Source organism: Saccostrea cucullata, unplaced genomic scaffold, assembly GCF_032062105.1.
Source record: "Saccostrea cucullata isolate Sc308-1 unplaced genomic scaffold, CSIRO_AGI_Scuc_v1 ctg344, whole genome shotgun sequence".
Lineage (NCBI taxonomy): Eukaryota > Metazoa > Mollusca > Bivalvia > Ostreida > Ostreidae > Saccostrea > Saccostrea cuccullata.
The window spans coordinates 203,899-224,354 of NW_026933830.1; the positions used below are offsets into that span (position 1 = coordinate 203,899).

Sequence of the window (20,456 nt, forward strand, 5' to 3'; positions counted from 1 at the left end):
ACAGCCTATATTTCAGTGAAAGTAATGTATGGGTGAAGGAGATGATTTTATATTTCAAATTTCAATATATTTAATGATTCTTTAAACACGTTGGCATACCTATGTTATTAATTATTTTGAGCCCCCCCCCCTCCCCCCACCCCTCGTTCCACAGCCATGAATAAGAACAATTAAAACTTAAATTTATACTTCATATTGAGAATCTTATACTTCACACAGTTGCTCTTTATTATTTACAGATATTTTAGTTCATAACAAGGTAAAAATGCTTTGTCAGATTTGATTGCCTTTTATTTTAATATCGGGATCGATGTTCACCAGCGGGATCGGTGTTCATGCACATTTAATTTTTTTCCTGATGGACCCAAGCCCTAACTTGGCAAGTACCTACTGTTGGTAAAGTGAAACTGTAACAGAATTGACACGGTGCGACCGTTAGTGAGGGTGGTGCCGTTGCAAGAACAAAATTTTCAAACTGTTTTCTCGTGGGTATTTATTTAATCTTATTTTATTTTCTTCTTTATATTTACCACATTTTATTGTTTTAATGATAATTCAGCTGTTGATCAGTGTTAAAATCATGATATTGTAAGGCAGTGTCAGAAAAACATAACAAAGACATCGGACCTTTATGGAATGCCATATACGACAGCCAACCGCTTACTGCCAACTGCTGACCGCTTACTGCCAACTGTCAGCTGCTTACTGCCAACTGCCACACATATTTGAATAAATTTTATATTTGTATTGATATTTATATGAATTTTCACAAAAAAAGGCAGGGATCCAGGACATTTTTTCCAAGGGGGTCACGCTGGTAAAATTGAATTAAATAAAATGACCAATATGTTTTATCTTATGTAATATTCAATATATGTGGTTGATAAAGTACATTGTTTATTTTTTTATTTGTTTTCCTATTTGAAATAGGTAATAAAATGACTATTTTCTGCTTTTAATCTATAAAGAAGCCCTCCCCCCTCCCCCGGAGACAACAAAACCTTTGAAGAGAGAATAATAATTAAAAAAGATTTGTCGTTTTGCAGAGAAAGATGTTTTGAAAATAAATTTCCGTTTTCCATTATATTCTATAGTTAAAAATTTCCTCAAATTAAAGATGTATATGTCTGTGTGTTATAATAAATGTTTCACATGCACAGATCTGGGGGGAGGGCATTTAAAATTTGTACAGTTATACGTTAAATAAACTAAACGAACTACCGGTATAACTGACCTTGGACCCTCCACTTAGAAAACGCCGATCAAATATTTATATCTCTCTGTTTGTACAAATAAAATATGTTTTACATGCATAGATCTAGAGAGAGGGGTCCGGAACACCCCTCTGAAATTTGTAAAGTTATTTAATGCACAAACTAACTCAACTAAAAGTTATTTAATGTACAAAATAAATAAACTAAAAGGAACCTTAGAACCCCCCCCCCTCCCCAACCGAAAATGGAAAATGTGGATTCGTGTTAAGTTGGTATGAAAAATGTCATACACATGAAGGTATGACGCATAAGAACCCCCTCTCCCCGGCCGAAATATATTTTCACATTTAGGAAAGGGCTTTACGTATTTTTTTTCTTGTTAAGAAATTTCTGGGTTGGATTTTTTTTTTACCAGAGTGACCCTCTTGGAAAAAATGTCCTATAGATCCACGCCTTTTTTTTTTTATTTACATAAATATCAATATAAAAATAAAATTTATTCAAATATGTGTGGCAGTAAGCAGCTGACAGTTGGCAGTAAGCAGTCAGCAGTTGGCAGTAAGCAGTTGGCTGTCGTATATGGCATTCCATAGACCTTTTAAAAATAATCCCTTCTCTTAGCCCAAGTACTTTTCGTTCAAATTATGCGATAAAAATGAAATTAAGGGTGTAATAAATCTGGAAAACCTTTAAAATGGTTTCATCATTTCTGACAGTGTCTGAGTTGCCCAGACATTGGTAGACAAAACACTCAAAATGAAAAGTGCATAGCCATAGTGGGGATGGAGAGAGAGAGAGAACATTCCTTGGACCAGTCAAGGGTTCAATGTACCAGCCTCAAGAACTATAGCCCTCTGCTTGAGAAAATTCGAACTGATAAAACAGAGCTACAGATCCAAGCGTATAAACTTGGACAATTTTTAATCCAAACAAGTCATTATACGAAATCATTAGGGGGGCACATCTGAGTAAAGCAGATTTGCTTTCTATATAATACCATATTTGGAAATTAATTTGGGTGGAAGGTGGAGATAGACAAAGTTTTGGTATCATGTAAAAATTCCCTGACAAGGAAAAAAACAACATCACACTCAATTACTAAGGGGGCACATCAGGTCAGTGATGTAGCTTTGTTTTCTATAGAATACCAAAGTGGAAATTATTATCATAAAGGGCTTGGAAACTCATAGACCCATATTCTTAAGGCCATTTTTTTTAAAACAATGTATATAGTTTTGTGACTGTAATTTCGACTGAAAGCAAATTTTCATAAAGTATCTGCTTACTCCCCAGTAGTTATGAGAGTACATCTGTCCAACAATTATAATTCAGTGGCGAGTGCTTAATTAAATTTTCCCCTTCATTTACAGGAAATGCAGTACATATATTACTTTCCTTCGTTTTATAGATGACAAAGAAAAGAGGAAGGAGAAAATGTAGCTACAAGAAAATACAAATAAAAGACAAATTACGAAAGAGAAAACAAAGGTTGGCTAGACGTTTATCAAGTAAATTAGGAATTACACAAGAAATAGAACATCTGCCCACCAGTGAAATAGGAATTACACAAGAAATAGAGCATTTATCTACCAGTGAACTAGGAAAAACACAAGAAAGAGAGCATTTATCTACCAATGAAATAGGAATTACACAAGAAATAGAGCATTTATCTACCAGTGAATTAGGAATTACACAAGAAAGAGAACATTTACCCACCAGTGAAATAGGAATTACACAAGAAATAGAGCATTTATCTACCAGTGAATTAGGAATTGCACAAGAAAGAGAAAATTTACCCACCAGTGAATTAGGAATTACACAAGAAAGAGAGCATTTATCTAACAGTGAACTAGAAATTACAGAGAAAGAAAAAAAGAAAAATAAGGTGTTCAGCCGCTTGAGAGACAAAATACAGAAGAGAAGAGAAAGAGACCGGGCTCGGTATTTATCAAAAAAATTAGCAAGAGAAAAAGAGAATAAGGAGAAGAGACAAGGAATACAGTGGTCATCTACTGGTAAATCTTTTCCTGATATCCATTCAAAAGCGCAGTCATTAAAGTCTGTCTTCCCTTGAAGGGTCGTTGAAGAAGCTATATCAGTACAGTAAAACTCATTTAGTGCCAACACGGATATTGCGAATTCATGGATATGGCAAAGTTATCTTGGATCCCCAACTACATAAGTTTAACAAATTCCTTATACAGTATGGATATCAAGAATTACGGATATAGCAAATTAATTTTCCAGAATCCAGATCCCAGTGACTTCGTTATAACCGAGTTTATAACAGTAACTGTATCTAGTTCTGTTGACAGAGCTATATCAGTATTTAGTTCTCTTGATGGAGCTATAACATATACAGTAACATGAAAATATGTTCAATCTTTTAGTTACTCCTACAATTTCTAAGCAACAAACTCTATAAAAATTTCTTTGTTACTTGATTTCCATCTCCAAGGTGCAAAAAATCTGTCATCATTATATAAAATGTGTTTGTAATTTACTCTGTCTTCTAAACCATTACCCGGCTAATATTCCTGTAATCTATGAATAATGGAGGTCTCATATAAACATTTACAGGTGATTCAACCATGAAGGTCAAGAGACAGAGTCCTGCCACAAAAGCCAAGAAGAATAAGGTCTACAGAGCTACAGTCCTCAAGTCTAGGATGGAGACAGCAAAAGGGATACAGACCAAGGTACCATGGCAGAACTGTGTATTTTAATACAAACAGTTTCATTTCCAGCATCAGAATTATTTACTTATCAATCTTATATACCTCCAGTTTTTTACTGTACAGTTACCTATGAAGGGAGTAATTGCAGCAATTGTCGTATTTACCTGGATAGCCCTATAATTGTAAAATGTCAAAAATTGATATAAACTTTACATTCCCAGGAAGTCTGTCTTTGGTTATATTGGTCAACATTGCATGTACATGATTGTTGTCTAATTTTGAGTGAAATCAAATACTGTATAATCTCTATTACCCGGACGCTTAGAAAATTGCGAAAAGGGAGTGGTTATTTTGGTATTCTTTTTTTAATATTCATTGTCATATTTATGAGCCCGTATTGATAGATCTGGGGCATATATTGTTTTTGTCCTGTCTGTCTGTTTGTTTCTCTGTTTGTCTGCAGACTTCAACCTTCGCCATAACTTATGAACCATGAAAGATAGAGAATTCATATTTGGTATGCATACTCCACTACTTAAGCTCTAGGTCAATGACCTTGTGACCTAAATGTGACCTGTTTACTAAAAATAGTTTTTTTGTACCTTTGCCATAACTTTCGAACCATAGAAGATAGAGACTGCATATCTAGCATACATACTCCACTGATTAATCTCTTTCAAATGACACCAAAGTCAATGACCTTGACTGTGACATATATGCTAAAAATAGCTTTTTCAGAATTTTGTTGCCGCCGGGCGCATAGTGTTTCACAAACACATCTTGTTTAACTTCAAACAAAATGTGTTTGTGAAACACTATGTGCCCGGTGGCAACAAAGTTTAAAAAAAACTATTTTTAGTATATAGGTCACAGTTAAGGAACTAGGTCATTTATCTTAATATCATTTGAAAAACTTTATTAGTGGAGTATGCGTACCAAATATGAAGTCTCTATCTCTCATGTGTCAAAAGTTATGGAAAAAGTTCAAAAAAGATATTTTTAGCTTGTAGGTCACAGTCAAGGTCACAAAGTCATTGACCTTGATGTCTTTTGAAAGAATTTTTTTGTGGAGTACGCATACAAAATATCAAGTCTCTACCTGTCAAGGATTGAAAAGTCATGGCGAAGGTTTAAGTTGACAACAGACTGGACAAAAACAATGTAAAAATCTTTTGAAAAAAAAAAGTGAAAGAAACACTAAAATATTGTCTAACTTTACTTTGAGTAAAGATTGTCCACCCAGTTTATGGTAAATGATTCATTTTCCACCGAGTAATTGGATAAAAGATAAGTTTCATTATCACAAACTTTTGATACGATTCTAGCTTTTTGCTATAATTCACTTTTTGCCGTATTTTTTTTTTGTTGCTATAATTCATTTTTTGCTTTAATTCAATTTTTGCCGTAATTCGTTATTTGACATAATTCATTTTTGCTACAATTCATTTTTTGCTATAATTTACTTTTTGCTATAATTCACTTTTTGCTCTAAATACCTAGTTTCAATTGATCAATCATTATGCTTTGCTTAATTATATCCTTTCAGAGAATTTTTTAACTCATATTGAGAATCCACTACTTGCTAGTGGAATGCTGAAAATTTAGACTTGTACCTGACCTTATCATGGCCTTTGAGCACTGAAGGATAAATTTCATGACAGTACCTACTGTGACATGTAGTGGAGTGACAATACTAGAAAAAGATGCTTAGTTTTCGAGTTTAATGGACCAGCATACCCTATGGCTGAAAGTTATATTTCATAAAAGAGACTTCTCCCCTCATATATTTTTGCCCGTTCGTAGAGTTTTCTCTAGTCAAATTTTTTTTAACTTGCGTTGAAAGTGAAAAGGGGGGGGTATTTAATTTATTTATTTTACTTGCTGATAATATTCTTTTTCAAAGATTGATTATTGATTTTTTAAAAAAATACTAATTTGTGTGTGATAGGATAGCTACAGGTATCTAAATTTACGATGCAAAATTATTCAGGAATATTATTTGCCCCCCCCCCCTTTTTTTTTAAATCTTAAGTTTTGTTATAGAAACTGCGTTAATTTCAACAAAATATATTCAGTACAATTATTTCATGCAATATTAATAACGAATGTTTACTTAAGCGTTAAAAAGATTTATAAGACAATGATTTCTGATCAAATTAACCGCACTTTTTTAAAGACATCCTTACACTTAGTCTTGTATTCTACTTGATCTAAAATGTTTTGTGTAACTGGAAACAGATTATAGAATCCCATCATGTCTATGACAGTGACTCCATCGATCAAAATATTCTTAAATATATTAAATTGGCTTCTATTATTAATAAGATAACGCTAATATTCAGTTTGAATTTAAATTAATTAGCATTTAAAAGTAATTTTCCTTTTTTTCAATTTAAAAAAATACGTATAGGACAAACATGTCACTTTTCCTTCACATTCCTGTTTGAACAAGGTATCTTGCATGATTGGATATTGCAATACAGATTAACGTAAGTATGAAACAGAAAGAGAAAAACGATTTAAGTATTTCATCATAAAGACTTTACAGAAACTATTTCATGTTTCCTTCGGAAATATATTTAGTGTTTTCTACAGCAAAAACATGGACTTTGTCATTATTCAAACTAAGGGATACATATTTTGTTTACGCATTTCCTCACTTACATGTACATACTGCCAAAAATTGAACTCTAATACTATAATCGTTTATGAGCAGGGATATCATATTTTGTCAGCTCAGTGCTTACAGTACATAAAGTTTGCTTTTAAAAAGGCGTACCAGAAAGGAAGATATGAATCAAACGGAACCGTAAAAGCAATCCACTAAATTTTTTACTGGGAAAACTCATGGTTTGTTCTGTCATAAGAAAGCTTTTTCGATATTTTTCCTTTTGAGAAAGAATTGTTAGTTTTGCTTCAATATTAAATCATATTCTTGAAAAGTTAACAATAAAGATATACATGTACGTGTACATGAAAACCAATGAATAGAAATTACAGCTCTAGCAAATGTATTACGTCATTAATTTAACTCTTCACCCCTTTTCAAAGAATTGCAACTTTAACACCAATACATGTTCAAACATACATTTCAAAACCCCAAAATCTGTATAATGTAGCCTGCTTAATTTATGAGTAAACGCTTATTCAAAATTTCACCAAATTAAACGTAAATTTTCAAAACAACATTCATTATTAAAAAATTGGCTATTTAGATAGAGAAATGAATAATATTAAGACTTTAAATAATATGTTGTCTGTCCTTTGATGAGACCGGAATACCGAATTTCAGTGTGAGAGCAAGGATGACCTCTAGGAGAAATTTTACTAAAAAGCTTCGAACAATTTCTTTAAAAAATAATGAATCAGATGTAAAAGGCTTAATAAAAACATTACATTTAAAAAAGTGCGAAATTTATGGTCATATTCAGTTTTTTTTTAGGGTGGGTGGGGGTAGGGGTGATGGGTGTTGTTGTTTTTATTTTTCTTTACATTGTGTACTAAATATTACGTGATTGTTCGTAAAGAATAACGTACGTTAGCATTAAACCGTTTAAGTTTAAATAAAATACTATAAGACAAACCTTTCATTTTACAGACAGACAAACGGGCATTCTTATGCAATTTTTTGTTCCATTTCCATGAAATCAATATATTCACCGTATAAATAAAATTCCTATACAAATATACATTATTTTCACGAAGTCCTTCAAATTTACTTTATATGTAATATTATGGTCAGATTTCATTCATTGATCTTTGATCTCCTTTTATTTTAAATTTTGACCATAGAATTTTCTACGACCAGGCAAAAATTATTGCTTGGTAATATATCTGACCAAAAAAGTACAAGTCAGCCATAGGGTAGGGTGGTACATTAAATTCAAATTTTTGATGGTCTTGTCACTCCACTAATGGGACCTTGGATTCATTTGAAAAACCAGTCTCCATGTTGCCCAGTAGATTTAAACCTGTTGTGTAAGGATCAAATCCTTACACCTAAACTCTGCCAGACTGCCAACTTTTTTATATTTCCAAGATACAGTGGTTTTTTATGCTAGGACCTTTAGGTGTTCTATGATTTTATGTGAGCAAAGAATTGTCATCATTGTAAAACAGATTCTACTTACCGGTATTTATTTCAGGTAAAAAAAAACAAGAAGATGGAAGATGCATCAACGACTTTTCCAGATGAAATCAGCCAATCCAGAAAGAGGAAAACCTCCTTGATGTCTCCTTCTATTTATGTCAGCAAATCGAGAAGGATGAAAGATGCATCAACGTCTTTTCCAATTGATGTCAGAAAAACCAGAAAAAGGAAAGCTTCTCCGATGTCTTCTTCAAAGAGCAAAGAAGTTACAGGGAAAAAACGAGCTGTCAAGGTAACCATATGGTGTTGTCAATGTAAACAAAACTGTTGTCAATGTAAACAAACATATAAAAATAAAACATTGTCAAGGTAAACAGATGCTTGAGAAAGTCGCAAAGGTAATCAGACATAACAATGTTGTAAAAAAAAAACCATGGCTTAATACATTGTTGTGTAACTCTAGAGGGTAACATAAAAAACAGATGTTCATCATTTTAGAGGTTTTCTGAGTAAACCGTGTGGTTACTGTATTCTTATTCAGCCTAGTCAGAAGAGGAGGGTTACACCCAAAAAGAAGCAGGACGACGAATTATCATCCTCGGTCTCTGATGATGAAACTGATGACTCAGACGATGAAATAGCTCCTGGACTCCTCGTTAGGGTAAGTTCTGCTGGTGTTTGAAGACTCGATAAAAGTAGGATTCTGTTGTTACAAAGAGGATCCATAGAGGTTGGTTCTTCATTACTAGTAAAACCAGTAGAGCTACAGTCTCTACTGGGACTCCTGGTTATATTTATGCTTTCCTGCAAAGAAGGGAGGGCATATTGCTTTGGTGCTGTCTGTTGGTCCGTCTGTTTGTTGGTTAACCAAGTTTCTGTTCATTTTCTTCACAGTCATTGCATATACGAGGGGGTTATCAAAAAGTTCGTGGACTGAGGCTATAAAATTAGTACTATTTAGTCTGAGCTTACAAAACTTTTAAGGAACATAAAACAACAAAAAATAAAGAAATGTTGAAAATTTTAGCTTGATACGTTCATTATTTGCCAAATTATTATAAAATTAAAATGACATTATATGATCACCCGGCGCTGTCGTCGTTTAGTTTAATGATGTCTGACAACGTCATTGTTTTTTATTGTCTGCTTCTTCTACCTCATACACTTATTTTGGTGAGATTGCCTAGAGCTGACTAAGGAATTGAACCCGTCTTGTTTATGTGAATTTACAATGTCATGTACAGCGGGTTTCAATGCATATAGTATTTCCAGTGGAATTTTATACTGGGAGAGATCCTGGCTTGATTGTGCCAGCATATTCTGATTTTTGGAGGCCAATAGCTACAACACATTATCAACGTCATTTTTGACGTGATTGATTTTTCCCACTTGACTTCAAATCGACATTAATTTTGTATTACTTTTCTCTTTAAATTTAATTATTTTGGCATTAAAAACAAGTACTCTTGATGTATATTATTTCTTCGTAGCAAGTTTAAACATTTCCTAGGCCTATACTAGTTTTTTTTTCAGGGGAAAAACTTCGAAGAATGTTGGAAAAGGAAACACCTCCCCCTTTTTGACGTCATTTTCTAGCCTTAATTGTTCGGACACTCCATGTTGAATTTATGATAAAATGTCATAGAACTTCAAGAATGAGGCAAAAATTCCACATTTTATGGAACAATAGTGTCCCAACGCAAACCTGAATTGAAGGGATTTTTGGAAGTCAAAATGTACATATCAAACGAGTTTTTCTCAGTTACACTTAGTTCGAAAAAAACGTCGTTTTCGAGGTTGCGCCGCCTGGACATACCATTGCTTTCGAAATCTTTACTAATTTATTACAGAATAAAATTTATGACTTGTGGTTTTTTCTATTGATAGAAAAGATTATGCTAAATGGATATTTTAAAATTCATTGATGTACCTAAAGCGGTTTAAATTTTATGGCGCTAGTCCACGAACTGTTGATACCCCCTCGTACTTACTTTCTTACTTACGCCTGCTACCCCTTTTGGGGCATATGCCGCTAACAAGATTCCTTCAGGCCTCTCTATCCTGAGCATAAACTGCAATAAAATTTTGCTTACAGATTTATCATAAGAATATCTAGATCAAGTTCTGTTTTTGATAGGAATGAGCCATTTTTGACAGAGTTATGCTCCTTGGACTGAGAGTAATTCTTATTATTTGCAGTTTCCATTCATTTCCTTTGCAGAGATTGCACATACTGAAATGAAATTTAGGAAACAGATTTATCAGATAAATACCTAGGTTAGGTTTTGTTTTGGGTGCATCAAGTATTTGGGACAGAGTCATGCCTTTTGGACTTAAAAAAATTCCAATTATTTGGGGGAGGAGGCATAAATGTTTTATAAACATCTCTTGTTTGAAAAGCCTTGGAATAATTGTGTATCATAGTTGTATAACTGATTTTTAGCTCACCTCAACGAAGTTGGGGGGAGCTTATGTGATACCCTCGGCGTCGGCGTCGGCGTCGGCGTCGGTGTCGGCGTCGGCGTCGGCGTCCCAGGTTAAGGTTAAGTTTTTTGGAGCAGTTTTCTTTTTAAGTACTTCTATGTCCTATATTGATTAGACATGCATGGAAGATGTTGCTAGTGTGTTTCATTGTACCAGTCAAAGTTTCAGATGCTGCAATTTCAGCAAAGGAATGACCAGGTTAATGTTTTTGGTGCAGGTTAACATTTTTGGTGCAGTTTTTGGTGTAGGTCTCATTTCCGAGTAACTATAAGCCCTATGTTGACCAAACTTACATGGATGATACATCTTAGGATGCATACTACCAGCCTTGCTTCGGATGCTGAATCTGACCTACATTTTCCGGTTGAGTGAACAGGTTAAAGTTTTTGGTGATGGTTTCATTTTGAAGATACTTTGAGCCCTATAATGACCAAACTTGCATGGATGGTACATCTTAGGATGTATTCTACTAGACTTGCTTCGGATGCTGAATCTGACCTACATTTTCCGGTTGAGTGAACAGGTTAAAGTTTTTGGTGCAGGTTTCATTTCCAAGTTACTATGAGACATATAATGACCAAACTTACATGGATGATACATCTTAGGATGCATACTACCAGCCTTGCTTCGGATGCTGAATCTGACCTACATTTTCCGGTTGAGTGAACACGTTAAAGTTTTTGGTGAAGGTCATTTTGAAGATACATTGAGACCTATAATGACCAAACTTGCATGGATGGTACATCTTAGGATGTAATCTACTAGACTTGCTTCGGATGCTGAATCTGACCTACATTTTCCGGTTGAGTGAACAGGTTAAAATTTTGGATGCAGGTTTCATTTCCAAGGTACAGTACTATGAACCCTATAACGACTAAATTGCATGGATGGTACATCTTAGGATGCATACTACCAGACTTGCTTCGGATGCTGAATCTGACCTACATTTTCTGGACGAGTAAACAGGTTAAAGTTTATGGTACAGGATTCATTTCCAAGTAACTTTGAGCTCTATAATGACCAAACTTGCATGGATGGTACATCTAAGGGTGCATTCTACTAGGCTGGCTTCGGATGCTGAATCTGACCTACATTTTCTGGATTAGTGGAAAGGTTAATTTTTTATACAGGTTTCATTTGCAAGTAACTTTAAGCCCTATGTTGACCAAACTTGCATGGATGATGCATCTTAGGATGCACACTAATGGACTTGGTTCAGATGCTGAATTCGACATACATTTTCCAGATAATAGATAAAAGTTATGGGTGCAAGTCTATCACCAAGAAACTATAAGGCTTATATAAACCAGTTGCACAAATGATGCATCAAGGGATGAAAACTCTCAATCTTGCTTCAGATGCTGGATTTTAATTACATTTTCATGATGAAGAACTAGTTTTTAGTTTTTATATAGGTCTATTCCAAAGTATCAAATTTGCATAAATTTTGCATTTTTTCGATGTACACTTTTTGTTGGTTAATTGTGTGACTTAATTTGCCTTACTTAAAGACAACACACGTTGAGGTGAGCTCTGTAATCTCTGATTACCTATGTTTTTTCTCAATTCTAGCTTGCCATACCTTGGGATGTAAATCCACAGTTTAAATGCCTCTATAGAGAACAAGACCAAGTAGAATAGACTCTGGGAGGGGGACCACCCACAGCTCCTGGAATCAGGGTGGGACTTTTGTCCAGGAGGCATGACAGAGAGTAGGAATGAGAAATGACCTCCAAACATCAAACAGGAATTACTTAAGACTGGAGAAAACATCAAAAAACAGTGCTCAGAAAGTTCATATTCCTGGAATAACAGAGGCTGTAAAAAGTTTACATTGGAATCGAAAGAAATATGAATTAACAATGTCTTTAGAAAGACAGCATGTACTAATAAGGGATTGTCTTAAAATTCCATCAAAGCACCAGAAACTTTGTACAGGCACTCTAAACTTAGACTTTCTGTAGAGGAAACATTTATGTATGTATTAAAGTTGTATTGTACTGGTCAGACAAGTTAGATCACTGTGGTGACTCGGTAGAGCATCAGACTATCATTAATGAGATCTTGGTTGGAATCCTTTTCTGACCCGTCACATTTTTCCTTATTGGTTACAATATACACAGCTGGTTACTGTAAATTCTGACAGGATATTCATTGTTGGTCTTAGATACCTTACTGGTTCAAATGTGTATTTAAAATGCAAACAGAAAAAGTTTTGCACTTATATATTTTGAACTTTAATGTTTTCTCTTGACAATTTACATGATAATTTAAGTATACCTATCTTGTAAATTATCTGTGTATTGGAGTAAGTTTGACTCTGTTTTTAAAGTGATCTTTGTAAATACCTGTAGATTATACTGAGAATATTTTTAAAAGCTTGCCTTTACATTTTACGATTTTTTCACTTTAATTCTGTGTTTGATCATTTTACTGGAAAGCCGTTCTTATTACAGTCCTCAGTACAATTTTACTGAAGGTAGACTTGTTATTGATTGGGAAGGGAGAAGATGTGGACATTTGATGTGTTCTGATTATGAAGGGCAGCTATATTGAACATGTTACAAAATAGTATTGAAGGGATCCTCACAACATCGTGTTCTGTGTCCACTTGTGGCCATGGAACCCCTGACAAACGCAGGTAGCTTTAATGGTTAGGGAACAGAAAAGTTTATACTATAGGAAAGTACCTGTCTTACATTATTTTTTCTGTCTGTAAACCTCAGTCAGATACATATTCAGTATCAGATTTTGATTCCACCAACAGTGTTGCCATTTTATTGGGATAAAAACTTCTGTAAAAGTCTTTCAAAAGGCTACTGATTCTGCAGTTTTAGCCGGATTGCTGTAAATCTTGGTATCTTGAAGTCTGTCAGAGATCATACAGCCCTCAGTGAACTTGGACCGAGATGTTGTGGGGATCCATTGTATGTAGGGATTGGATGCATACTTTTGTTTTCAAGACTGTGACTTAATTTGTGTATCTTAGTTGAATGTTAGATACAAATGTATTCACATGTATGTTTATTAATTGGCTACACTTTGCCTTCATTGTTTCTCAAACTTTCTTTCTTATAATTTGTGACTATAATGTTTAAGTATTGTACTTAGCACTTAGTTTGTTGCATTCTTGGTGAAAAAGCAATTTATATTTATAATGTTTTTAACATTTTCTGTAAACGGTAAATCTTAGGTAGATAAATCTAAAATATCTTTGAGTTTTTTGTTTTGACTTCTTGAATTGGGTTGGTATGTGATAAAATCCCATAAGTTCTAAGGTATGAATGCTTGGAATTATGTGTATAGATGCAATTGATTTCATTCATATTTAAAAATTTATAAAATATTTTGTATAAAGATAGAAAAAACAATTTTTGGTCTCTTAGTCACCCAGTCACATGCTGCTACAGTGTTACTTATAAACCCGAAAGAAAATGTTCACTTTATCAAACTTTAAATTAAGTTAAACTGCAAGTGTATGTAAATGGTTTATGTAATCCTAAATCCTATATTTTTGAATTAATACATGAAAGTATATAGTACTGTATCATTGGTATCTGATATTCTTCAAGTTAGTATTTTGTATTCTTCATAGTGTCTTCTTACTGCAAAAATAATGTACTGAGTTACTGATTCTTAGGTCAGATTCTCACAAATTTTGGATGTTAAGGACGTCCAGAATTTTTGCATTCTTGAAAGGTACATTTGAAACTTAGCAAAACTATTGCATACTATTTGTTTACTTAAAAATATACTTGTATATCCTATTTGTCTGCCTTGCTGAACAAACACCTGACCAGGTCCATATAGTCCTGAGTAGACTTCATCAAAAGTCAATAATTGTAGAGAGATCCATAAAAATCTTTTGCAGAATTGCATAGAAAATGATGTTTTGTAAAATTGAAATAAGGTAATCATTTTTTAAAGTCTTTTAAGATTTAAAGATTTTCTTATTTTCATGAAGTGGGGTCAATCTCGGCGAAAAAGTCACTTCTCTCACATGTACCGGTATGTTACCTGTCATTTGAAATTTTTAATTCTTATGTTCTTATAAATTCTTGTAAACCTTTAATTTGTAAACAATAAATTAGACCTAGCTCAGCACCTTACAAATGCAGTGCAGTTCATCTTTTTAACCACCCCACCACCAGCTTATATAAGGTCATGAACATATGAAAAAAGCAGCCTCATTCAAATGTTAAATGTTTTATTTATAAAAAAAACTTAAAAACGATACAAACTAACTGCTTGAATACTACCGGTATAAATGTGCGAGAGAGTCCCACACTTAAAGTTTTACACATAATCTTCATGTAAAATGAACTGGTGATGTTTTTAACACTGGAATGGAGCAAAGTTGTTAAGTTCTGAGTTTTTGGTTGGGGTCTGGACCCACTGTAACATCTGGTTAGCTGTAACAATCCACACATCCTGGAAAACAACCAATGAAATTAAATAACAACCCACACATCCTGGAAAACAACCAATCAATTTAATGGTAACAACCCACACATCCTGAAAAACAACCAATCAAGTTAACAGAAACAACCAACACTTATCAAAAATCAACCAATCAATTTAATGGTAACAACCCACACATCCTGGAAAACAACCAATCAAATTAACAAACAACCCACACATCCTGGAAAACAGCCAATCAAATTAACAGAAACAACCAACACTTATCAAAAATCAACCAATCAATTTAATGGTAACAACCCAAACATCCTGGAAAACAACCAATCAAATTGACAGGAACAAGCAACAGTTATCAAAAATCCACCAATCAATTTAATGGTAACAGCCCATACATCTTAAAATTAACCAATCAAGTGAACAATCTACATATCCTGAAAAACAACCAATCAAGTTAAATAACAACCCAAACATCTTAAAAATCAACCAATGAAGTTAATAGTGACAATCCATATATCTTTAAAATCAACCAATCTAGTTAAAATATAGAATAAATCTAGACATCCTGAAAATTCTGTAATTTCGATCTTCTTGTGTTTTTCTTGTGTGAATCAGAAAACCTTTCTTTGTGCAAGCCTGTACATGTTGTTTAAGCAAAAAGAGTTCAGAGTATTAACCTATTTATTGGGTGTTGTCTGAAAACCTGAGAAATAATCTGTATTTGTTAAAATGCATGAGTAATAATTATAGAGACGTACGTCAAAAGCAGCTCTGACGTAATCCACGAACTCTATGGTCCCCTCCAGTTTGTAGTCGGTCTTCATCCACAGCGGGTCTAACACCAGAACATAGGGCTCCTTATTACCTTCATAGTGGGAGGCGAAACTACAACAAAACAGAACGACTCAAATTAGAACATGGCTACTGTATTATACATTTCTCCGTATTTATTGGTAGTTAAGTATTAGTAAATATATCCAGATATATCTCACTATATGAATACATCTCAGTGTTTGAGCACTTGTATTTCAGTATTTGGGAAGATGTATCTCGGGGTTTGAGTACCCTTATCTCGGTGTGTGAGTATTAGTATCTCAGTTGTATTGTATTTATATCTCAATGTTTGTCTTACTTATTGTATAACAGGTCAAACACGTATATATACATGTACCCCGGTACACCCAGTGTTTGAGTGTTTGTGTCCACGTCAGATCGGCAACCAGCACCTGCCATTTACCTGTCAAAGTTTAACATCGTATAAACAGTTATTCACTAACAGTGGGTCTGTGCAATTACGTCATGAGAAGGAGAGGGTACTTTAATTATATTGAAGTGGGAATTTTGATGATATCAATGTGGTAACGTTGACGAATTAATACCGTAATATAGTCATCAAATTTTCCACCTCCTTATTCCTTTTGAAGAAATGTTTGATACTGGTAAAACGAGTTCCAGCTCGCCATTTCATGAAATATCGAAATCGTTAAATTTCCAACCCTTTACTTTAAGAGTTATTAATGGTTCTTCTTTGACAAAGACATTTTTGATAGATACACGACACGACAGATAGAACGGTGTAAATATGCTTATCGTTAGTTTAATGTGCCAAATGTGCTTAATATTTACATTACTTGGCGTTATGATAAATGTTGACGTTTACCTGGGATTTCAACATGTTTAATTTGCTACAATTGGTAAATAATGGCATTTCCTGGAATTTTAATGTGCCAAAAATAATGGCTTAACCTGAAATTTTGATGTGGCAAATAATAGCTTTACTTGAGATTTTGATGTGCCAGGCCCACATGTGGCAAATAATGCCGCCCCCTGAGATTTTAATGTGCCACATGTGGTAGATAATGACGTTACCTGGGATTTTAATGTGCCACATGATTGTGGTAGATAATGACGTTACCTGGGATTTTAATGTGCCACATGTGGTAGATAATGACGTTATCTAAGATTTTAATGTGCCACATGTGGCAAATATGGCAGCTACCTAAAATTGAATGTGCCACATGTGGCAGATAATGACGTTACCTGGGATTTTAATTTGCCACATGTGGCAGATAATGACTTTACCTGGGTACTTCCTGGTGGCGGAGGTGCCTGTTGTACACAGGTTCTCGGTCGGTGGGTAGTCGTACGTAAACGGCCATTTGTAATTCAACTGCTGATCGTACTGACTTGTAACACACCCGGCGTCATAAAGCAAGCCATTGTTACCGATCGCTGAAATCCATTTCAATGTACAGGGGGTTTAATTTCAAGAGGAAGATGGCAATGGAAAGGTTGTTTATGGAAATCTTATTATAGTTTTTATATGTCCATATGTGCACATATTTGGTCTAGCTTTACTATATATTTGTCAGATCGAATCAGCGTAGAAAGTTTCTTCTGTTTTTTTTTTTGTTTTTTTTTCATAAGTTCTTAAAAGTTAATACTGAACAAAAGCGGACCCCATTCATTTGTATAAAATATATGTTAATTAAACCAAAATAAAGATTTACAGCGTGAAAGTATCACCGGAAGCGCTAAAAAGTTCTACAAATTCAATACAGTGATATTTTTCATAAAGAACAATTCCGTGAACGATCTTCAGACCTGCTTTACAGCTGAAAGATAAAAAAAGTTCACATTTCTCATTGTTTACAGGAATGTTTTGCTCTGCAGAATATCATCTACTTTGGTGATACATGTGATGCCGATGACATTAAAGGTTCATTATAATTCAATCAAACAATCAAAAAATGCAATGATAGATTTCATGAAGAGAAATGATTGATTATTGCTACTATATGCTACTATATGCATGCATCATTGACACTTTACATGTACTTTTGGCAAATATCATTAACACTATACTAGCGGGACGTCGTGCCTGTAGTTGGGAAGTAGTGTCTGGAGAGAAACGCCTTACTTTTCATCATGTTGACCATGTCTCCCTCTGTAGTAGGAATCGTTCCATCTATAGAATTGATTCCAATCTCAAACCCTCCGTCAGCATACCGCTTGACCAGTCCAAGGTTCGAGCCTTGATCTTGGATAAAGAATGTTCCCCTGATCTCACATCCATTAGGATTGTTAACCACAAAGATCTGGTTATATAACGGTTCATATTCTTCATTCAAAGTATAGTCCATAGTCAGAACGACTAGCTGGGGAACGTCCGACTTATTCAGACCCCCGGGAACGGCAGTGTCCAGAAAACAGCGGCAGTTGGGCAGCTGACAGTTGCTGGTGGGGTCACACCCTCCCTGGGCTGTGACCCCCAGGACTAGAGTTGCTAAAGCCGCTAGGAGCAGAGACATGATCAGCACCTGTCTGTAGTTATGGACCCGGTAGTGCAATATTCCTTAGGTTTATGTGTACTGAACTTTCTTATCTGAAAGTTCTGGAATCAGGGGACTCATGGGAACTAGCTACGGAGTACAGGGGAAAAGGGATGATGAGGGTCTAAGGGGATCAGACGAACGGACTACCTCTTTATTGTAAAGGATTTACATTGGTCGTCACTAAAACATTGACATGTGAATTTTTATGAGTTAAGGGTTCGTTTTCTTTGATGGAATAAATTAATGTTCTTCGAATTCCCTTACAGTGGCCTCCGAGTTTTAACAGTGCAGACGGCATGGCGACCTGTGGCAGAAGATAAGGTGACGGTGGCGCCTCCAGGAAGAATCGGTCGAGTTAGAACTATAGTGCTGATAAAGCAGTAACTGGCTGGTCCCGCACAGAACAACATTATATACATTGTTTTGATAGGATTTCAGAGCTTCAAGAGTTTTGTCGAACCCGCGAGAACAAAATTGGTCAAACCTGAAGACGTTAGATCCAAAGCAACACTTTGGTTCAAGGGTTTGGTAAAACGCAATCTGGCCGAAAACCCAGTTAAAACATCTTTTAAAAAAATATATATATGCTAATATAACTTTTTGACTCCTATCGCATGATTCCACCTTAGCTGAAAATTAACCAATGCGATCTGCAAATTACTATAACTACTATTATGACATCACACTAACCCACCCAAAATATTTTTTCTCTCAATAAAACATTTTTTGGCATAGATTTATATTAGGGATCTTTTTTTATAAAAAGGAAAACTGTTATTCTTATTGATATTTTCTAGAATATACTGAATATGATAGTGTCTATTTAATATTCATATTCATGATATTGCAGTCTGAGTGACATTGTCATTGGAAGGTACCATTCTATATACCTATATACTCTTTTCTGTGAAGAAAAATCCTCAGTTCATATATATTTAATTTATATATGGATTGACCGAATTAAAGGGCTACATTTCATTTATTTTTTTTTTTTTTACAAAGAATGAGAACAAAATTTGAAGATAATGAGAACAGGTCATAAGTTTTTTTTCTTGTCTTTTATATCACTTAGAGACTATAGATCAAAATTAATTTGGGCTGTTTAATGCAGGGAAACCCAGGGGGGGTGACTTTTTTCCCCAACATAACCTTTACTATTGTAAATGTTCATTGATAGGATGGTTGGCCCCCCACTTTATAACCACAGTATAGTGATAGCAATGATTATGAGGAAAAAATTGGAAGTGATAGTAAGTTGGCTTTGAAAAAGTTGGCCACTACCCCCCCCCCCCCCCCCCACGAAATAGGATTTTCGAGTTTGGGCAACTTTTAATTTTCGTTTTTTTTTTTTTTTGCTTGTCAACTTTTTCAGGTGAGTAAACAAAAAATTTTCTCAGGTTGGCCCCCCCACTTTCAAAAACGATGCTACGTGCCTGTAATGTAATTGTTTTCCTTTATATTCATTTATTAGAGTAGTTTAAGGAATTTAATAATTTAAAAGGCTACATTTGTTTTATTATGTTTTCTTGTAAAACATTTCTAATATGTTTTAATGTAGAGTAGACTCTTATTCAAGGCACTGTTAAACCTTACCAATTACTGTATTAATTACAGAACATCAGAATTAACGTATCGCTAGCTGTCAATCACAACAAATTTTCAACCAATGAAATAATTTTATTTATTCTGCGCGATCAGAAAACACTTGCTCCGCCATATGCTCCGACAAACACTCGCAGTGAGCTGAGCAGTCGACAATGAAGAAATTGAACAAATAAGTCCATTATCGTTAAAAGATTCAGTTTGGAAACGTGTAACACTGACGACAGGTATCCCGAAAGGGAATCATGGATGTTTTTGGACAGCGATGATTCGGTACGCCGATGTTTCGGGGCCTGACAACACGTTTTGGGTCAATCGGGACTTCTAAATATTTTGGTCAGGAAATGAAATAAAACTTGTTTACTTGGTTTTTTTTCCATGTTTATACATTTATACTTTCTTAGTTTGATAGATACACAAAAAATCGGTATTGAGTGTAAATTAATGATAAATCTATGCACAGTATCACTGGTGCTCGTGGACCCCCCCCCCCCCACTTTTTTTTTCAATATAAAAAAAAATCTGATTCATCTCTCTTCATTTCCAATTTCTGACAACTTAATCTATATGTTTCTATTTGAAAATCACGGAAATATATCAATCATATGCAACTTCTATTCAGCTGTTTCACGTTTAA

General features: G+C 34.5%; 1 protein-coding gene and 1 pseudogene across 1 annotated transcript; one reads left to right on the forward strand and one right to left on the reverse strand.

Annotated features, from left to right (window-relative positions):
• Nucleotides 1-318: 318 nt before the first annotated feature.
• LOC134239402 (GTPase activating protein homolog 4-like) lies at nt 319-13,679 on the forward strand. Its single transcript, XM_062721574.1, has 6 exons — nt 319-379; nt 2,623-3,229; nt 3,795-3,913; nt 8,038-8,274; nt 8,524-8,643; nt 12,039-13,679. Exons 1-6 carry the CDS (start codon nt 359-361, stop codon nt 12,105-12,107), a joined length of 1,173 nt encoding a protein of 390 aa, XP_062577558.1. The 5' UTR covers nt 319-358; the 3' UTR covers nt 12,108-13,679.
• Nucleotides 13,680-14,680: 1,001 nt separating this feature from the next.
• On the reverse strand, nt 14,681-18,259 carry LOC134239437 (chitin deacetylase 1-like; annotated as a pseudogene).
• Nucleotides 18,260-20,456: the final 2,197 nt, after the last annotated feature.